Here is a 17,897-nt window from a genome sequence, read left to right as displayed (position 1 = left end):
TGGCAGAGGAGTATGAAGGAGATCACGAAACGTTTGGGTGCTGTCGGTGCTACTCGCCTTCCAGGATGGGGACCGCGTGATCCTCACGGTGCCTGGTTGGAAACACTACAATATATGGCTGCCAACCGATGTCAGTGGCGTTCTTGTTGTCAGTTTCTATCCAGATTGCCTGAGTGAATGTCTGGAGGTGTAGGTCCCTCGGAACGATTTTGGTAAGCTTACACTAAGTCCCTCCCCCGTCCACCTTTATTCTTTTGTTTACAATAAGGCTTTCAAATAAATCATGGTTGTACGGCAGTGAAGCATCAGTGTTGAACACTGATGTCATGCTGTTAATGATGATGACAAGCAAGCTTCATTTTGGAGACACAAAAGGAACAGACCTTTCAGCTGGCTAACAATGCAAGGGAAAATTGAAAGTGTGTCCAAGATATTATTTGGAGATCACGCACGAGTAGTTGAACTTGTTGGGCTGTGTTAATCAAGTGAGTGTGAAATATATTCATATACAGATTACGTTGGTGTTTACTGGAGGTCCAGCCAAATTACCTTCCTCGAATGAACGTGTTGCGTAAGAAACATCTCATGGAAAAGCTGGCGCAATATTCAGAAGATCGCAGAATATATTCTTGGCAGAACACACTATTCACAACGATGTTGAAATCACTTCGACAGCCCACTAGCAGTTGCCTCCTCATTACCACTTACCAGGTAAATGCAATCCTGGCGCCTCCATAGCATTTACGTTCTACTTGAACACAAAGTGCACGAAATTGGACAAATGTACTCTTTGCCTACTAAGTTGGTTTTCACGAAAGACTCATCTGAATTCTAGCTGACCCTCTTTTTTTTAACTGAATGGGCTGCACAAGGACTGACTTGTGAATTGGTTGGCACGACATTAGAGATATCGCACTGTTTCCTTGGCAGAACACTATGTAACTAGTTAAAGAAAGACTCGGCTTCCACTAAAACCGACTCCACTGCACCATTTGCGTCAACCTGGTTATCCAGTCGGACACATGAACGACCGGATTCAACCTACCAGAGCCCTAGAAGGGTCAATAAATCTCTCGTTTATGATGTTCTTCAACTGAATGTGCTTCACGAAGCTCGCCTCATGTTGCAGCTGGTACGATATTTGAGATATCGTAGTATATTTGCATAAAGAAGACTACTCTTAAGTTTACTGAAAACTGTTCGACAGCCAACGACCGATTTCACCTTTCTTGCTGCTACCACGTAGGTGCGGTCCCCTGGTTTCCGTCAATCTCATGTTCTATTTGAACCCGAATCGGACAGATTTTGACAACTACTCTAATCGCATATCAATTTCGTTTTTACGGGAGATTCAGCAAACTTGTGAGAAGGTTCCTTCACGGAAAACACTTATATATTGTGGAAATTCTGCCAGATGAAACAGGAGGGGCTCTTGTGTAGAGCATTCGGCTGAATGATACTAGAATAGAGAGTTTCAACTTGATCTCATCCGCGTCTCCAGTTAACGCCAACTTATTTTGTAAACAAATGTCTGGCGATGCAGATTATCGCATAGAAAGATGGCCAAAATTGTACAGAGATTTCACTAGCGCAAACAGTTCAGCTATTCTGGAGGGACAATGACTGGGTACTAAATATTATTGGGGCGCCGAGACAAAGCAAACAGTGTACTGCCAAGTGAGCTGTGTTTAGTGGGATTCATGTCTTGTGCGGGTTTTCAGCGGTTAGTACCACCTTGAACTAAAAGTGGATTGTCAGGTCAAGAACTCGTCCGCCTTTTTGGGGATAAATTAACATTATCTGTCACATTGATACAGTAGGGATGTGCACGGATTCGGCACAGCATCAGTGCGCATTCACACATATATGTGTTTCGTCGTAAGATGCACGAATGAACTATTGCCCCGATAGTCCATTCGAAACGCCTCAAGTCGCCTCGAAACGAGTCCCGCCCCGATTTGATCAGACCACAAAACACTATCGACGCAGCTGGAATGTGGTGTCTGAATCTATGTGAACCCATTAATATTCTAGAGTATGCGATGCAGTGGTAAGATCTGGAGGGCGGGGAAACGACTATTCCTCTACGTCTTGTTCCATTTTGAAAGATTTGACCCTTTAATATGCAAATAAGCAAGTTTTTTTCACTGGTTACCTAATATCCATAATGAATGGCAGAGTAATCAATTTCAATTCACGTGACTTCATTTCCACACTAATTAGTTATGTGGCTTTGGTTTATTGGAGAAAAATAAACGTGAGTTGAGTAAGTTCACGTAGTAGAGGAGGAAGACAAGGTTGCGGTAATAAACGGATTGTGTTCCACTACAACAGACGTGTTTAATCCTGAAATGGTAAATCTAGGAGGCTTTTTTGTCCTAATAAGGGCTCCTCAGATCGATGTCACAAGGTCATTCGAATATCGGTTGGTAGTCGCTGCACCGATATCCACGTGCGTTGCAAAAAAACGTTTTTAATGCACAGGAAACTAAGTCCACCTAACACGTCGGTTCTGATATCCAGTTTAAAAACCAATACCCATGAGTACAACACTTAGAAACATATCTTACACGCTGAAGGCCATTCACCACTGGAATTCGTCTGAAAGATGACTGCCATCTTTGACCGAGTTCCTAGTTCAGACTGACGGAGTTTAGAGCAAATACGCTTGCTACCCGAGGTGACAGAGGGTCCTCTAAGAAGCTCAGTGAAGTGATCTCTCTTCCTCCGCATAGCTGTCAAGAATGTCGGATTCCTGAAGATTATCCCAGATTGCCCGAAATCTACTGAGACCCTTAAACTCAAATAAACGCCGATCAGACAGCCTTGGATCAAGGTCAGACAGTGCCCTTCACTGTACAGCACAAGGCGGTTGTACCCTACACTCGTTTGTTTATAATAAAGCTGTTGTGTTCCTCGTCGACGAGTCTATTTCCGGCACTGGAACAGGGACAGCAGTTGGATATATTAATAACTAAGGAAGCAAAATATCCAGAAGAGGAAACACGCAAAATATTGGTGGGTCTTTCTTGTAAAAACTACTCACTCAGTGACACGCAACACCATATCAATTGGAAAGAAGGGTGCGGCCGAAAGAGTCGTTCATTATTCTGTTTAAATGCACGCTAGTCATATTGTTAACCAGCCGCCCATGGCTGAGTTGCACAGTGTGTAACTGGAAGGAGATTCGTGATATACACACTAGGTTCCATCAGGAAACAGTTTAAAAGTGCTTCGCACAGACAGACCTCGCTTGCCAAATGAAACATACATCTCGAATAGGCATCTTCCGTTCTGAGGGCACTGATTAACTTCTCCACAACCGGAGTGCTCTATACTCTCCACTGTCATGCTAAACGATTAGTTTCGCAATACATTCTGCTGCAGTGTTCATGGGATTTTCCTGATTAGATGATAGGTTGGCCGAAAATACGCGCACCGTCCCAAATGTCAAAATAGATCAGTTTTAACACCGACTAAAAAACTCAGCAAATGAGGCAAGGCAACGTACGATACTTATACGGTTCTCCCATTGTTTTCGCCGTCAGGTTAATGGTTCTCGTTTTCGTTTGCCAAGGGTGTAAAAAATATTACTCTGTCCCTGACCAGATGACAGGTTACAACTGTACTAACGATGGATATCGATTACACTGATATCCGACGAACGGAAATCTCATTAGGCTTTCTTAATGACTGGTTAAAACACCTAGATACAAGTAAAGATTCACTCCCTGATGCAGGATATATACGACATTGTTCATGTTTACTGCCCCTTCCACGAGTAAATACCAGTGGAGGTCGCATCTTGCCGATCCCTCAAGCCAACCTATCACGTGTCCAAGACGCAACCTTCGCAACCGTGCAGTTCATTGCTCCGCATTTGAACACATGAAAGTTCAGCACGGAGTAGTTGTATCTAACGCCTTTGATATCTGTTTTATTATAATAATGAAGTAGTGGGATGGCTTCTACAAAAAAACTGCCGAGTGAACCTACTGGAAAAATATAACATTTGGTCGTTGCTTTTCTTTCACCTATATTTTTTGTTGGTCGACTTTACGGGCCTCGCTCTTGAGCAGCTGGTTGGAAAACAAGGGGGAGCGACAATGTTCCTCCTTGATGTGCATCACCAGCGTAAAAATGCACGGAAACACCAGTCACCGAACTGAACTCCGTTTGGTTACCTTGTAGCGACCCAGTCACCCACATACTTGACTGTTCAACTCACAGTCGCTCACTTGATCGCGAGGCTTGTCTTTTTCTCACACGCACAAACACGTCGCATTAAGCTGACTCATCGGAAATCGATTGTCTGCACTGCCTAGTCAGCGTAGCAACCACTCATGTGCCGACGCGCCCACGTATACCCACTGGGACCTACATAAAGGGAAACCGAACCCAGTCAGGACACAGACTCACGCGCGCGCACGGAGCAGGACGTCAACCTCTCCACAGGTCCACGGACAACCATGGAGTACGTGTAGCAGTCTAACTGCGGAGAAAAACACGTTCCCGCCGTCCGGACTTCCAACAAGGGACTCTCATATACGATAAGTTCCCTTTTTGACTTGCTCCCATTTTCGCACTGTATTTATTTTTATACGCGTCACAGAAATACTAAAAACTTCTGTTAGTGCACACATACACCTTCTGATTTGTATTATGGCTATCACTACCTGTGCACTAATAACTGGTGAGCCCGACGTGACTTTTATTAGTGCATACACCTAATTTATTTGTGGATATCGTCACCTGTGCACTAATAACCTGGACTTTTTGTGTCCCGTCCTGGACACCTCTTAGATACGTCCATTGTCGGATCAAGTCAATCAGACCTGAATTTCTTTCGAAGCAAGAATGCCTTGTTTGCAATCGGTTGCATTCATTTTCTATTGTTTATTGGGCCTTCTAGTTCACACTGGATTCATGTCCAGGGTTGCTCAATACTGATTGTTGCATGCGCAAACCCAATTACTGAAACAAGCACCAGGAACGTAATGTTCAACAATCCTGTCCAAGGTCTGTCTCACGATCGATAATCACTGCTCTAAGTCACCAGAAACAGGTAACAAAATCAATGTGCCACACAAAGTGATGTTTCAGGCCTTGTGAATAGCGCTGGAGGAAATGCAGAGAGCCAAAAGAAGCCTCATCGCTATATGCAACGAATACTCTTCTTATATCTTGAACACAAGATTTAGACCGGAAGCTTAGGAAGTGCTCTGTTAACGGCTTCTAACAGAACCAGGCATGTGCCCAACCATCGTACATTAAATTCATATACATGATGGAAAGAATGCCGCAATTCATACCCTAAATGCCGTCATTTTAATCAATAGAAGCGGCCTGGTTTAAAACGTGACATCGGCTAATGCTGTCAGAGAACAGTGAATCAATCACCAGCTTTCAAGTGATCTGAATTTAAGCACGACTACAACAAGAACGGTCTCAGCTTAACCAAGTCAAATAGGGAGAGACGGGATCGATCTATGACTAAAGCTCAGTTGAACCGATTAACGGTTTTATGGAGCGGGAATGGATCGGTCCTGTGATCCGCCTTTTTTATGGGTTCCAAACTCACCAACTAAAACTCATTTGAGTGACGAATCGAGCGCTCACAATATGGATGGAATACGTGTGGGGTTTTCCAGGCCCAAAAGCCAAATTAATGAGAGTTCAGATATTCCTGAACGTCATAACCCCAAATTGAGTTCACACCTTGAAAAACGAAAATTTGTTCTCTCTAAAGGGATGCCCGGCAGCTGAATTCGCATGTTGTCCATTTTTTATTGCCCCTTTGGGGAAACGTCACATGATCACTCTATTCGTACCTGCTTAGTCTTCACTTCAAAATAATCAAGCCCGGACTCGTATCTCAATGGGGGTGGCACAATAACACCTAGGGCCTTGATTAACGTGTAGGAACGCCACTTGTCGCACATAAAGCTTGACGGTGATTAGATGTTGGGCTTTCGTACGACCTACTTACTTTCTGCGTCACCTACACTGAACGACATCCATGCAACTTTTGAATATCAAACAGATGTGAACGGAAAACTCAAAACTAACAATTCACTTGTGATGCTCGTACTGTACATACCGAACACCAGTGAACCGAGAAGTACGCTTGGACACTTTTATGCCCGGACCGGGAAACTCATATACAATAGATCCTGTTCCGGTGTCCCATGCTCATTTGTGGCTTACCACAACTCTGGTGCATCAAGCTATCAGAAGGTAGTACTCTGAGTAGGCCACTCCTCAAGAGAACCAACAGGATGCGGTCCCGGCCCGATTTCTAATGTTTTTATACCCTGTAGAGCCCGTCATTTTATTCCACAAAATACGTCATGAATCCGACTGTCTCAAGGGCCACATGACAGTTCCGGAGGACGTGCTATAGATTGAAAGCCGGCTGGTCGATGGCTTCTTAGCTGTTTCAAGCCAACCTCGACTTTTCATAAAGGAAACTACTCACAAGGTTGCTGAAAACTCTTCGACAACCCACGACCGGTTTCACCCTTCTTGGGACTCATCAGGTAGGCGCAGTCCCCGAGTTTCCGTCAACCTTATGATCTACTTGAACCTAAATTGCACCGTTTTCGAGAAACACTCATTTGCAAATCAATTTGGTTTTCACGGGAAACTCAATTGAATCTCTCGTTTATGATATTCTATAACTTCGGTTGGTGGTCTGTTCGCCGAGCTTGGCAGTTGGATTGCAAACGTTTCATCACCAATCGAGGTGACGTCAGTGCAGGGTTGAGTGGGTTGCTGAAAACTCCTCGAGTAGTTTCCTAAATGAAAATATACTGCGATATCTCGAATATCGTGCCAACTGAATCATGAGGCGACCTGTGTGCAGCACATTCAGCTGGAGGACATCATAAACGAAAGATTCAATTGAGTCTCCCGTGAAAGCCAAATTGATTTGCAAATGAGTGTATTTCTCGACACCCTCGACGTTATTGAGGAAACCCAAGCTAGGTTATCCTATCCAAGCTACTAGTCCGCCATCACGACACAGGTATCGGTGAATACCTACGCATCTCAAACACCAATGGAACCAAGATAGACGGATCTCCTACTCACCGCTGCTGTCTAACCAAATTATTCTCAGGTTGCTGCTCCTGGCGAGGTGAGTAAAATGGTTGCAAAATGATATTGCTACCGACCAGTTGTAACAAATTTTCGTACAACTCTCACGGCGCCGTACACTGACATTTGATCTTGCCCCGAAGAGCTCATGAAACAGCTCTTCCAAATGGGACCTGAAAGATCGCTGTTTATATGTATACATAGCACCTCCCCCTTGAAGCAAAACCAAGTACGGCCGCTAGGTCCAATTCCAGCACTGCGGCATTTGATTTCACGTTGCTCCACAAGCGTGCCTCAAAGGATCAGACTAATGTAACCGTTTGGATGAACCGTAGTCAAACATATCCATCGTGTCGCATGATGTGGACGACCGGGGGTCTGCGGTGTTTTTCAACTGATTCCCGCCCCACAAAGGAAGACCCACCAGGAAAAGTGAAAAAAACGGCACAACTGGTTGGATGATTTGACACAAACAATATTTATTGTTCTCACCACATTCATGTCCACTGTATTGAAAGTTGAAAGCCCGAAGTAGTAGATGCACAAAAAAGACTAGTTTGGGTGTGGGACATACACACACGCCAAGATATTTGAAAAAAAATAAGCGTAAGTGAAACAACGTAATGGAGAGACAGTGGAAGACAGATAGGGTTAGGGAGAAGACAAAACGGTCGGACATGAGGTTGAAAACGCTAGGAGTGAATCGGATGTCTCATGAACGACGGCGCATTGAAAGTTCAGCAAACAAAGCTCCCAAGCCCCAACTGACTTCAAACGATTTGATCTTCTTTTGTAGCTGAACGGAAGAAGAGGAGACAAAATACTACTGAAAGCACAGCAGAATGCATCGTCTCGCGTTGGTTAGCTTGACAAAGTAAGCAAATCTAAATTAAAAAAAAACTCTGAGTCGAAAATCCAATACGAATTGGATGAAGCAAGACAGCCGTACAACAAGATGGTATCGAAAATTTTGCCACCGAAGTCCGATATCGTGTAATGTGATATACCACGGGGCAATCTATGGCGTCAGAAGCGTATCCTCACAACCATTCTTTAACCCTTAAACAAAGACCCCCCGTGTGGTTCTACACTATGCGTTAAAGTACGCGTATGTTCTGGTAACCCCTGCCATTCAAAATATGACATGCGTGTACGTGAGAATATCTGAACCCTACCTTATTTGATCTCCTCAGTGAGGGCTTGCGAACATCTTGTCACGTCAACGGTACCCGGGCCGCAACAATGCGGGTCCAACATATATTTTAATTAACCCTTCCGTGCATTGCACTGTTCCAATCGAGCAAATACAGTGAACAGTTACGGTGTAAGGTAAAATGTAGTAACTTGTACTGTGGAGTACGAGTATGATGCCAAAACAAATGGACGAACTGAGTACAGATACACATGCCATCTACAGCCAACTCCGCCACTCAACAGAGTCGATGAGGCCTGTGAACTTCATTCAGATATCTATCACTTCAGATGTTGCCGCTCGTAGGTCGTTTTAAAAAATCGTTCTCTCGCTGGGTCCTGCGGAGCCATCGACCTACCGCGTTTCACAAACGGACTGAACGATTTGGTGATTGTCTAACATGGCTGAATTCGAAATGCATCCTGAAATGAGCCGAGAATGGGCGCTTCACGAAAAAGAAATTCCATCAGAAATTTCTTTCTCCAACAGATAAACCCCCGCAAAACCAAACCAAAGAGTAACCTATGGATGAAATATTTGCATCGAATCGCTAAGTGATTGGCAGCGTCCTCATGGAGATTCACCGGGTATATTGTGATTAACGTTGAAAACGACCCCCAAAGAGAATACCGTCGGAGCTTCCACTAGTTCCTAGGTAACCCAAACCCAAGAGACGGTTCGACACACAGGTGGTGCTTATACAGTAGCAGTATGACTCATACTCATCAAAACTTGAGTCTAGAAATTCCCCCGCTTGCATCGCAGGCTTGTAATCATGTGGAGAACTACAGGAAAAATTTTGTGCACAGCATCCATTGATCTAGGGTCGAAATTATGATGGATTTGTGAAAGCGATGCTTCAAAAAAGCGTGAATTAGTTCTTCGCCCACAGAGTAATCAACAGGCCAGGATGACGGAAGAGGGCGACTATAAGAAACCGTCATTGCACGAGCAAATGTGACTATCCTGTCATATAAATTCTGCCTCGATGCGATAACCGTTCGGCTCTGCTAATAATATTATTGATAATAGGAAATGCCATGGCTTGAGCTGGCTCGCGGACAAATGACTACCGGGACCCCCGGGAAATCGAGGAAGCGAAACGATTTTGAAGATGTAACAATTTCTGGAGCAGGCCGGTTGACTCGTCCACACAGTGTGACAGGACATCAGGGCAGCAGACAGTGCGAGGACCTTTGTCGAACGGAAAAATTACAACAACCTATTAGAGACCCGTTTACCAGTTGTGAACTCATTATGACTCCTATTTGTGAATAAACCGAGCAAGCTTGCTTAGCTATTCTCTGTTTCACTTCCAGCGGAAGCCGATAAGCTGTCTGTCACTTGGCTGCGTGTTATGAGTGGTACAAGTAACCCTCAGTCAATCAGTAAAATAAGCTAGCTGAAAGATACAAACAACCAATCCATCATAGATAGACCGGTCTCCAAGAAGTTATTTTTGTTCAGCCTGGCCATCAAGAAAATCCAATCCCTTTCAAAAAGGTCTCCACAGTGTGGAACGACTTTAACCAGTCCAGCCGGCGTACTGAAGAACTAAACTGGGACGCGCGTCGATACAGTTATGTTTCCAAACAGAAATGACAGTGATTGGGATTGAATGAGAAAAACATTCTTACCGTGATGCTCTTATGCCAGGGAAAGCCGTAGCCGTCGTGGAGAAGGGCAGTGATAAAAGTCAAATCCATGCACTCAAACGGCTGTTCTGGATTGGGTTTCAAACAGACTAGAATGCACACAAGATGAACGAAAAAGTATCATGATTAGGGTTCAGAATCGGCTGTTTCGCAGCGGTTTAGAGTTAACAACCCAGTTAAAATAGCGGACATACCTCTGTCGGCTGCATCGCGGAACTGAGCAAGTGTCACCTGGCCGCCTGAGTGATCTTGAATGAGACCAACGTGCAAGGCGAGATCAAAAATATACGAAAAGGCGTAGAATTCTCGGTCAGCAATGCCCTCGGGGCGATGTATAACGAATGCATGCGGTGCGTAGACAGGGGAAGCAGAGTCACCTAAAGCGAGGTAAGAAAGATTAGGGAAGTTAGAGGACTGGTTGCAGGTAACATGCAAACCTAATTACCAATAACATGTGCACTTTACTAAGCCAACTGGATAACACAACCGAATTTTCCTATAACCTTGTTACGTCGAACGAGTAGTGACTTTAAACTACGGCACATAAAACACACCAGAGTGAGTCCTTCGGGTTTCCAGTGAGGTTTATTGTACACTTCGTGGTGGCATCGAACTACGCGTTTTTGCAATTTCAGCTTTTCCAGTGAGTGGGGAGAAACCTGAGAAGATCATCAATGGGTCGGCCGAAAGTAATTGTGTCCAATGTGCTGTTCTTTGGTACTGTCCTGCGCAAGTTCGTCGATCACCATGAGCCAAACACGTGAGAATTCGCCTGGCTATCGACCCAGTTACGGGTGCGCCGAATGCATTTCCAATTTAGGGCAGGTATTGGAACACTAATACCCCCCTGACGACGAACAGCAGGTGTTCTTCTTCTGATTCTGTCGGTCGTCAAAAACCATAGCAATGTTTACTGATGTTAGATGTATTACCTAAAAAGTATGCGTGCCCAAGTCAAGTTGTGCCAGGTAACGCCACGCTCTTCAATTTTGTTATTGACAGACCATTAAAACCTCCGCCTTCTGTCTCTGACACCTCTGGGCTCCAGCTGATTCCAGGTCATGCGCTCGAAGACATCGGATAAGCGGACGATATTGTTTCTTGGATGAGATTCCTCAGGCATTCACACCAAATTAACCCTGCCGTTCAGATCGATATACCCTTCAAATTTGTAGTGTTACGTGTTTTCGTGAAACTGAGTGGAATCAAACTCAAGTCTAGTGCTTACTGAAGAGTCAACCCAAGTGGTAGACAGATTCATTCGGATCGCATTTGCATTGGTAGAAGATGAAACCACACCTGGAATCCAGAAGGCAATCAGCTTAGTAAAACACGTAAGGATGCCGTGCGACATCAGTTTGGTTAAATAAGTTCACCCAGCCGACAGTTTGATCTATGTCTACTATAATAACAAAAGTGACAACATCTAACCCCAGTTTTCTCCCGATAATTAGTCGGATTTGGTAGGAATACTGGATTAGCCAAAGAGACGAGGCTGGTGGTTTGAAAGAGGTAATCAAACGATGGACGAGCTTATCGCACTCCATAGGTTATGCTGATCAGGATTCGCATTGCGCATATCTAAAAACCGTTGACCTCGCACAGTTCCTTTTGCCAGACTGAGTGAAAGCCACAGGAAGGCGCTCAAGTTATAAATTAGCAACGAAATGTGAAATGCTTGGCCAGTAAACTCAGCTGCCTTGCCAGCATTCATCTCTCTGGATGGAATCCAAGACACAACACGGGCCACCAACGGCGCCAGATGCGCAACCGGTGACGCTCCTGCATCAAGACTATCACCTTCGATGCGCAGCTGTCCCGATTCCCTTTAGTAGGCCACTATCCAGAGAAGTCCGATCAGACAGCATGATGTACTAGTCATGCTCTGGGAAAAATGGGGCCAGCAGCAAGCACACACCTTAAGAATACGAGTGGAAAAGAACACAAATCAAGATTAGTTTTGGTATATGGTGTACGGCTAAACTTAATAAAGGAGCCAAGTCCAATGTATGTAAGCAGGACCGTAGTGTGGGGAAATCCACACAGGATTTTGTTTGGGTTAGCAACGTCCTTACTTCTGGGGTAAGTCGCATTCCATTTCTTCCGGTGGACCGCGCAACAAAGCTTTTGTGGCCATTTCACGTTTAGACACAGATGTGTTTCCGGCTTCGGTCACGGTGTGTTTAGCATGCCAAACTTTATTAAGATATTTATATGACCCTTTTCCTGTCATTAATTGTTGTCATCCCATCCGACCGTTTTTGTTATTACACTAACTCAATACATTTTCTGAAGACTGAAGTGGCTTCCCAAACGTGACTGACTCCTTATATTCTGCATTATCGGTGAACGAATCCACAGCAGCCGGAATCCACATGCGGCTGGCAGTCAGCTTAGCGGGTTACTTCTGGTGTGAGCTTCGTCGTCTGTCCCGTACCCAGCCGTCAGTAGGTGACCTTGTCTGCTATACACTAATGGTCGTCAGGCTGTTTTGCGTATATCGTGTTCAAGATAAAAACATGTGAACGGGGTAAAGAGGCAAACCGATGTCGCTTGTTGGGAACAATTGGGCCTATTCCGAATAAAGTAACCCGTCCGAACCACTCTTAGAGAAAGGCAGAGGTCGAACGAATACTGGTTCCGAAGTTTTGTAATCCAAGCGCAGCGTGACACAGTACCGTACTGAAGCTCAACGGATGAGGAACGTTTGGAGCAGTCGAACAAATAAACATGCAGCGCGATCCGATGTTCCGCTGAGCAAAAGCACACAGAAACAAACAAGAAACCCATCAAGTACGCAGAACCACCGGATAGGCTAATACTGAGTAACACGAGTTGGAATTCCGCCCGTAGCCAGACCGGCCTGTAGTTTGCATGATTGGCGATCTGCAATAAGTGGTTTACCTGGCAGTCAGTCTCCTCGTTATAATATGATGGATGTCCATTCCATTTATTCCTAAACGTACCATCTACGAGGACCGTAATTAGGTGGAAATTGTTTGGCCTGCAAACAGGTTAGAAGTGAATGTAGCTGAGTAAGATGGACGCCAAAATACAGTTCCAAATTCCCGTGCGCTTGTTGTGGACTCCATTGGGTAGTCTCCACTCAATGGAAGGGTCACCTTTAGAGAGGTAAATGTACGTAGTCCAAAAGGAAACCAATACGGATAAACGGACCACCAGAAGTTGGTATGTGTGAATAGACAGAACCAAAGCAAACACGTTCCTGTAAATTCACAACAGCGACATGCTCATGTACTGAACTAACAAATCGATACAATTCTGTTGCTTGAAGGCGTTCATCGGTTAGTGATGCGTTTTGTCCGTTTTCTAGACAGCACAAAGAAATGGAACAGTGAGAAGAAAGTAACGTGTACTTTTGAAGGATATGGCGAAATAGAAAACTGGCGGGAAACTCAGGAGTCTTGTGGTCTACATATAGGTCACCTAGTGGCTTTGCTTTGATTCATGTCCCTAATTGAGGAAGATGAAATTTAGAATGCGACTGTAGCGATGGAAAATGGCGATTATGTCCCATTATGGGAATGTCACCCGACCTAACAGACGTATATGGTAGTGTAGAGGTGGTATAGAGTGTGATATTCAGGTGGTTACTTCCCACTTGACCTCAAATTGAGAACTTAATTTGCCACCAAAGGTAGAATTCGCCGGGTTCCATAGATGAGAAAGAGGCTCCTGAAGTGCTTATTAGGACGTTGACCGTCATTAGCCGACTGTGAGTTCCAAATCACGAAAGGAGGCGTGCCTTCGGACATGGTAAAATGATATTCGATAAGCAGTGTTGTGCGGCTAGACACAGTTTGTTTGCCCTTTCACGTTATCTGCTACAGGTGACTCAGCTTGCTCCGATGGAAACATAACTATCTAAACGGTAGCTCCTCTGGGGATTGATGAAGGCTTAACAGAAATGTAAGAAGTCGAAACCCGACAATATTAGATGAGGAAACGTACCATCAACAGGATCGCGCAGAACGCTTCTTGCAAATGCGTAGCACGAAGTTAAGATGCGAGGCGTTGGGTTTAATTCCAGTGAGGCAGTGGCATCCTTCAATTCCTGCTGGAGCAAAAGGCCTTCAGATTGATTCCACGGGAGATGTCTGACCTTCCAGTTTCGTCCAGCGTGGGACCAGTCGACCTGTAAAGATCGACGATAAACAAAAGAGATGGGAATATATCTTGGAGAAGGTGAGCAAAGGAGTCAAGGAAAGAGGGAGATGCCTTGAAAAAATGCCAAAATGTGCCAGTGTATGATCAAGAGGAAGTAAGACAAACATGCGGTCTTCTTCGAAGCGTAGTGCCCGACACTTGGGCCCCAAACAATTCCAGGCGCCAAAAGGAAAAGCCACGAACCAGATATGGATGTCCTAATGTTACATGAGGGATAGTAGTGTGCTGCGCTGGCTAGACCGCTTAAAACAAACGACCAAAAGTAGCCAACGGACCTATCTATGATTAGTTGAGAAACAAAGTTCCAAATCGAAAATCCTAAGAGTTTCGGTATTGTGGAGAATTGCAACTTTTGTTAACGTAATACACTGCTCATAAATGAGAGATTCAACTGGATTCCAGGTTAGCCTCCCGCACAACCAAATTGGTTTTCAAATGAGTGTATTTTGCTAATTGTAACTTTTATTTTAAACGTGTGAGGACCTGAAACTCGACAGATATGCCATGGTGGCGGTTATGTGCGCAGATTTGAAACGCTTCCAAGCCAAAATCAAGTGGTTCACTCGAAAGGGAATTGATTTTCCCTGCGTAGCCAGAAATATGTGAGTTGATGTCAATGTTCACTCTTATTCAATCAGATTTATATCGACTGGTAGCTGCTAGTGACCGGTCCGTGTTTCATCGCCGATTTTATACTCTGGAATCCAAATCGACATCAACAGCATGCACGCATTACCAAATTCAGTCCTGTACAAAGTATTGTCTTTCAGTCACAAGAAGCAATCCGACGGATAAACCAGTGATGACCAGCGAAATTCGTTTAGATATCAGTCACTCATGAATAATTCGACAAATGCAACCGTGTTGGACTGCTCGACAAAAATGGTGACGAAAGCTTGCACTGTAACGTCCCTATCAGAAGTTCCCAAAGACCAAGGCCATATGAATTTTCGATGTGTCGGTTCTGGTAATTTTAGAAGTAGATAGTTGCGAGATCTGAGAGATCTGTCTTCACATATCTTGTCTTGAAATTATTCTGCTTCGTCCACATCAAAGCGAGGAAGCATTAGACCCGACTTCCGCCTCATTCGAGCCCATAGACAATTCAAATCTGTGACCATGCTCCGATTTCAATTTCCCGTTGTGCTGATAAAAACTAAGCCTTAGGCTACAGAAGCTAGACTTATGGAACGCGGCATTCGTCCGCGATTTCAAAAGCCTGTGCCCAGAGTGACCTAGATATTTTCGCGAAGCGTTCTACCCTAAAAACTGCAATTTGGATTGTCCTGAGTTAGACTCACTTGACGGGTAAAAAATCAAGCTCCAATACAATAAGCAACCAGTGGGCACATGATGTGACCAAAACCATTTTCAGGCACACGGTCCTTAAAAGGTTTGGCGCGCTTCTGAACCTGTCAAACCACCCACTGTGGTAAAAGGATAAAAGCGGGTTTAAAACAGTGCCTCGGCACGTGACCAGAAAGCTCCTCTATCATGTGACCGAACATGCAACTAGTTGGGTGCCGGAGTGAAAATTGGCGAAGAAAATTACCTGCTGCAGTAGGATAGGCAGCAAAAAAGTAGCTACCGCGCGTGCTTTCTTTCACAGAACCAATAAGATTCATTCTGGTGATTTCTAATAACAAAAGCAGAGAAAGATCAGCTCGCAGAAAGGACGCGCATTATGAACCTTTCCATCAGTTAATCCATGAGATTATGTTGCATAAGAACCAACAAGAAGGATAATTTGCGTAGTTACTCAAGCATGCGTTATAATACAAGCCACTTGATGATTCTGGTCACCACACAAATATGCATTGCAAAGGAACATAGAAGATATCGCGTGATTGAAATACTTACAGAAGCACTTGGAGGGAAGCAAGGTGTATAGAGCTCCTGTGTAACAGCAAGTAAGGCTGGGAGGCGTTTCGATATGGTGTGCAGGACGGAGAACCTCGCAGACATTAAACCCAGACCCAAGTAGCTTTGGGAATAGACCTGAGGGGAAAAGGAGCACAAGTACCGTAGAGAATGGTGCTGGACAATACAAAATGCATCACATGCAGAACACGTGCTAGAATGTGAAATGAAACTAAATACTCCGTATGGCGACCAACCAAGCGAAGTGATCGGTCACTTTATGAGCCCCGGTGAATATTAGCATGCTTCCGCGTGTTTCACCAGCTACACCGATATCTTGAAAATTGACGTTGACGTGCAATAACGAGCGGGTGCTCACTATATATATATATATATATATATATATATATATATATCGTGATAGGCAAGTGTGCCCCGTAACAGGTAACGAAAAACCTACGTCAGGGAAAAACCTAGCGACATCTGTGCCAGTGGGCTTAGCTCTGTAGAAAAACGTAGCGACATCTGTGCCAGTGGGCTTAGCTCTGTACCATTACATCATTGGCTATCATCCAAGAATTACCAGATCTTCTTTGGGCGCCAATCGAGTAGAATAGAATAACTGACGCAATGTGGGTTACAGGGGTATTGACACTGCAGCGTTGAGTCATTTTCTACCATTCAGATTGTTTTTATGGGTAGATTCTGGCTTATCGAAAAGCGCCTGCCAAGACAGACGACGAGCAAGTATTTGGATAACATAGCCCAAAACGACAAAAACGGGTGCTAGGGTTTTCTAGCGAAATGGTCATCGGAGAGCAACTTCGTCGCTGACATGGTTTTCTCACCAAATAAAGGTAATACTTTGTATGCGCCGATGATCAGATATGAATGAACACAGGGTCATCTGTGTATGAAGGCCACATTTCATCAGGGTAGTACAGATTGAAGTGTACACACTATAAATTCCTCCTCTCAAGTGGCAGACACCACGGAGATGTCGCAGTTTCATGTTCGCAAACGGGCCACAGAATTCCTTTATTCTGTTCATCACCAACACTAGTTGCGTCGAAACAGCCTCCCCCAGTAAGACAATGGCGTTTTTCCGCTGGGAGATGCGAAATACGTTCCAAATTGCCAGAAAGAATTCAGAAGTTTAGTGCGAGGTTCTTGTGGTGTCTAAAAAATCACTCATCTGTAGCAACCTTTCAGTGTCTACACGCGATACCACCCGAAGGTAGCCCGAGGGCAGGGCAACAGTCGGGTTACGGCAATAATTTCTGCACATTCTAAGTCGGAGATTCCGTCACATGAACCCACATCATTTGGGACTTCCAGCGGTATGGAGGGATCCTAATGTGCGACATCGATTTGGCATGCACGGACTTAGCTGCTTGATCGCAGCAAAAGTCACGCATCCGATGGTCCGCGACAAGAGAGTTCGAGAAATTTCACCACCGGATTCGGTCAGCATAAACAACTGCTTGTGCGGGTGATACTTAGGAGACTGGAATGAAAATACAATGAGTGTCTATATAGCCCGAGACCCGCTTGAGATGATGGACCAGTTCAGCTATTTGAAGAACTTTTTCGTATCGCATATTAACATCGTCTTTTCAGCGAAGGAGCAGGTGAACGACGATCACTGACTGTATGCCTCAATCACTATCAATGTCTATGGTTGACCTACCCTACCCAGTCATTCCATGATTCTCTTTGGTAACCGTCCTATACCCGTTGGACCACGTGGTCATCAGCCCTATACCCGTCCACGTGGTCATCAGCCACCGGTGGAGAGCCACAATTCAAGAATGCCGTTCTTTCTGGGGCACACCACTTGATTCCGATCGATCAATGGTGCGCGCACGCTTGACAGTTCGTTTCCCTTCAGGCCATTTCAAGTC

The 17,897-nt window shown here is 44.7% G+C and overlaps 1 protein-coding gene across 1 annotated transcript in view; it reads right to left on the bottom strand.

Annotated features, from left to right (window-relative positions):
- Positions 1-7,564: 7,564 nt before the first annotated feature.
- The window catches only part of T265_02300 (hypothetical protein), a gene marked incomplete at both ends in the record, with an annotated part of 19,808 nt that continues 9,475 nt past the window's right edge, over positions 7,565-17,897 (bottom strand). The window contains 5 exons of the mRNA XM_009166504.1: positions 7,565-7,894; positions 9,928-10,034; positions 10,140-10,322; positions 13,918-14,101; positions 15,994-16,131. Of these exons, the coding sequence (XP_009164768.1) occupies positions 7,811-7,894; positions 9,928-10,034; positions 10,140-10,322; positions 13,918-14,101; positions 15,994-16,131 (696 nt within the window). The remainder of the gene's footprint in view (positions 7,895-9,927; positions 10,035-10,139; positions 10,323-13,917; positions 14,102-15,993; positions 16,132-17,897) is intronic.

Source organism: Opisthorchis viverrini (assembly GCF_000715545.1).
Source record: "Opisthorchis viverrini unplaced genomic scaffold opera_v5_26, whole genome shotgun sequence".
Classification (NCBI taxonomy): Eukaryota; Metazoa; Platyhelminthes; class Trematoda; order Opisthorchiida; family Opisthorchiidae; genus Opisthorchis; species Opisthorchis viverrini.
The sequence above is the reverse complement of the archived record's forward strand: the minus strand, read 5'-3'. Positions and strand labels throughout refer to the sequence as shown.